We start from the raw sequence: 2,743 nt of genomic DNA, 5'->3' as shown, positions 1-2,743 counted from the left end.
ATTTAACATTTTACACTTAATTGTATTTTTTACCGCAATTAAGACGCCCCCACCATGAGAGCGGTAACTGTTTAGCGGCGACCTATCACAACGAAAAATTATAAAATTAACAAAATGCAATTCAGAGTTACATATAGCAGGTGAAAGCCATGTTTCAGTAAATGAAATTAAATCAAAAGGAGAGGTATTAAGTGAAGGGATTAAAGTGCTAATTTTAGAGACCTAACATTTTGATAGTAGAGTAGCAGGCTTGAGTTGGTGATTAGTTTTTTTGAACCACAGAAGAGACGATAGTTGGTTGACCCTTATAGTATTTTATTGTCAGATTTGGCTCACCTTTTGATATTCGAACACTTAACTGGTTGCGTAGATCACGCAGAAATTCTCGCTGATAAGGTGTCTTATCACTCGCGAGTCTAATATCTTTAAAATTCTGGTCAGATTTCAGGTTACGTGATAACCCGAGAATTTTGAATACTTCTGAGGCCGCTTGCAGTTCTATTTTCAGAGGACGAGACTTGTTATTAGGTTTGCCTAAACGACTAATTTTTATTGGTTTAATGTCCGTTCCGAGTTTATTAAAAATGTGTGTAATTGAATCAGTATCAGTGGTATTATTGTGACTAGATTGTTCATGCACATTAAAAACGATAATGTTTTTAGAACGATTTTGTCGGTCGACAAATTCGGCAAACATATCACGATTATCATTGGACTTTGGAGCAGCTGATTCCAATAGGTCAACACGGTTTTTGATAGCAGTCAAATCATTACGAAGCACACTATTTTCATTTCTGATACTTGTTAGTTGAGAGAAGATTTAAATAATTTTATTGTACGTATTAAAAACAAATTACTATATTATGGTTAAAAATAAAGAAAAAAAATACTGCTTTAAAAGTTAAAAATTAATGAGATTTTTGTGGCTGCTTATTTTTTGAAAGTTTGGCAATATCTGGTTCAATTTTTGACAGTTGGATACGAAGATCAAGTTCTACATTAAGACGGTTCCGGTATTTGGTTTTAGTAGCCGCATAGGCTGAAAATCCCGTCTCACATAAATAAGTGGTAGCAAAAGGTAAGAGTATTGTTATTGCTTTTTGACTCAAATTATCAAAACTTGTATTTTTCAAATTTAGCCAAAATTCAACATAAGAATTGCTACTGAAGGTGGATTGAAATGTTAAATCTGAAGTAATATCGATCAAACTCTCATATTCGATTGAAGACAAGCTTGAGGGTTTTCCACAGACTGAAAATGGATTAACTACCCATTCACGGTCTTTTAAAAACACCTGTAGGAAAATATTTATTAAATGAATTTTTCAGTAGTTTGAGATGTTCAGAAATCTCGTTAATAATGCTAATAGGAGCTTGCAATTCGTTCTCCTCCAAAAAGGCCTGCATTATTGGAAAATACTCAAGCTCTCTTTTAAATATGCACTCTGACCAATAATTAATTTTTCTTTTCAATGTACATACTCAGGAGCTCGCATCAAAAATTGTCAAAGTTCTTCCTTGTAAAGAAAGACTTAATTCGTTCATTTTATTAAAAATGTCTGCCAAGTACGATAGCTGACAAAGCCAAGTCACGTCATTCATAGTTTCAGCTAATGTAACGTTGTGGTCCATTAGAAATGAAGAAACTTCAGCCCTTAATTCCATTAACCGTGTTAATACTTTACCGCGAGATAACCACCTGATTTCTGTATGAAAAAGTAACGTATTATGAATACTTACCAAGTCGTCACACAAGATTTTAAAAAGTCTAGATTTTAGAGGATGTGACTTGATGAAGTTGACTATTTTTATGACTTCATCCAATCCGTTTTTTAGACAAAGAGGAATATTTTTCATTGCTAGAGCATGTCTATGAAGTATGCAATGACTACTAGTAGTTTCATTTGATTTCTCCTTTATTTTAGCGATTGCTCCAGCTGTTGCACCTGTCATGGCCCTAGCACCATTAGTACATACATCGATACAGTTTGTTCATGGAATCTGATTTTCTGTTAAAAAATCATCCAATAAACAGAAAATTTGAACCCCTGTCGTATTAGATAGAAGTGGTTTACAAAATAAAAGATCTTCCTCAAAAGAGTTCATGTTTACGTAACGAACGAACACCAATAGCACAGCAAGACCAGCAATATCGGTTGATTCGTCCATTTGTAGTGCGAATTTTGTGTATTTAATACGAGAGACAAGTATTTCTGATACGTTGCTAGCCAAATCTTCAATTCGCCGTGCAACAGTATTATTTGGCAAAGGAATTATGGATAAATGTTTGGCAGATTTGTCATTAAGCATACAAGATACTATATCAATAACATATGGTTTTATGAGGGTCTCCGCAATGGTATGAGCTTCGCCTTTTTCAGCTATACGGTAACTCACCATGTAGGAAGCTTTCAATGCATTTTCATTATCGGTTAGAACGTGTACTTTTATTTTTTTTTTTAACAACCAATAGTTCAGAACGCTTTCGTTTGAAAAAATCGAGTGGTTTCCCATTATGATCTGTGTGGACCTTTTCATAATGACGACGTAATTTTCCGGGATACATAGAACTGTTAGGAAAAACTTTTAAACAAATTACGCACTGTGGCTGGCCATCGTTTGTTTCTACGAACCCCATCTCCAAATAACTTTCATCGTATTTACGTTTTTTGGACGTTATTAATAACTTGTTTAATAATTTCAAAATATTTACAATAATATAAAGCAGCATCAATCCATGTAC

The 2,743-nt window shown here is 33.9% G+C and overlaps 2 protein-coding genes and 1 pseudogene across 2 annotated transcripts; all 3 read right to left on the bottom strand.

Moving 5' to 3' along the window:
• Positions 1-262: 262 nt before the first annotated feature.
• LOC112684491 lies at positions 263-697 on the bottom strand. Its single transcript, XM_025556044.1, has one exon. It carries the CDS (start codon positions 695-697, stop codon positions 263-265), a length of 435 nt encoding a protein of 144 aa, XP_025411829.1.
• A 211-nt stretch (positions 698-908) lies between these two features.
• LOC112684517 lies at positions 909-1,407 on the bottom strand (annotated as a pseudogene).
• Positions 1,408-1,482: 75 nt separating this feature from the next.
• LOC112684490 (zinc finger BED domain-containing protein 5-like) lies at positions 1,483-1,953 on the bottom strand. The gene has a single exon (XM_025556043.1). The coding sequence runs from the start codon at positions 1,951-1,953 to the stop codon at positions 1,483-1,485; it is 471 nt and encodes a 156-aa protein (XP_025411828.1).
• Between the last annotated feature and the right edge of the window lie 790 nt (positions 1,954-2,743).

Source organism: Sipha flava, unplaced genomic scaffold, assembly GCF_003268045.1.
Source record: "Sipha flava isolate LNK unplaced genomic scaffold, YSA_version1 250_pilon_pilon, whole genome shotgun sequence".
NCBI lineage: Eukaryota > Metazoa > Arthropoda > Insecta > Hemiptera > Aphididae > Sipha > Sipha flava.
This window is presented reverse-complemented; position numbering and strand designations above follow the sequence as displayed.

What these genes read in the sequence shown, in the direction of transcription:
- LOC112684491 (XM_025556044.1), bottom strand. Translation starts at nt 697, where the DNA reads ATGTTTGCCGAATTTGTCGACCGACAAAATCGTTCTAAAAACATTATC.
- LOC112684490 (XM_025556043.1), bottom strand. Translation starts at nt 1,953, where the DNA reads ATGACAGGTGCAACAGCTGGAGCAATCGCTAAAATAAAGGAGAAATCA.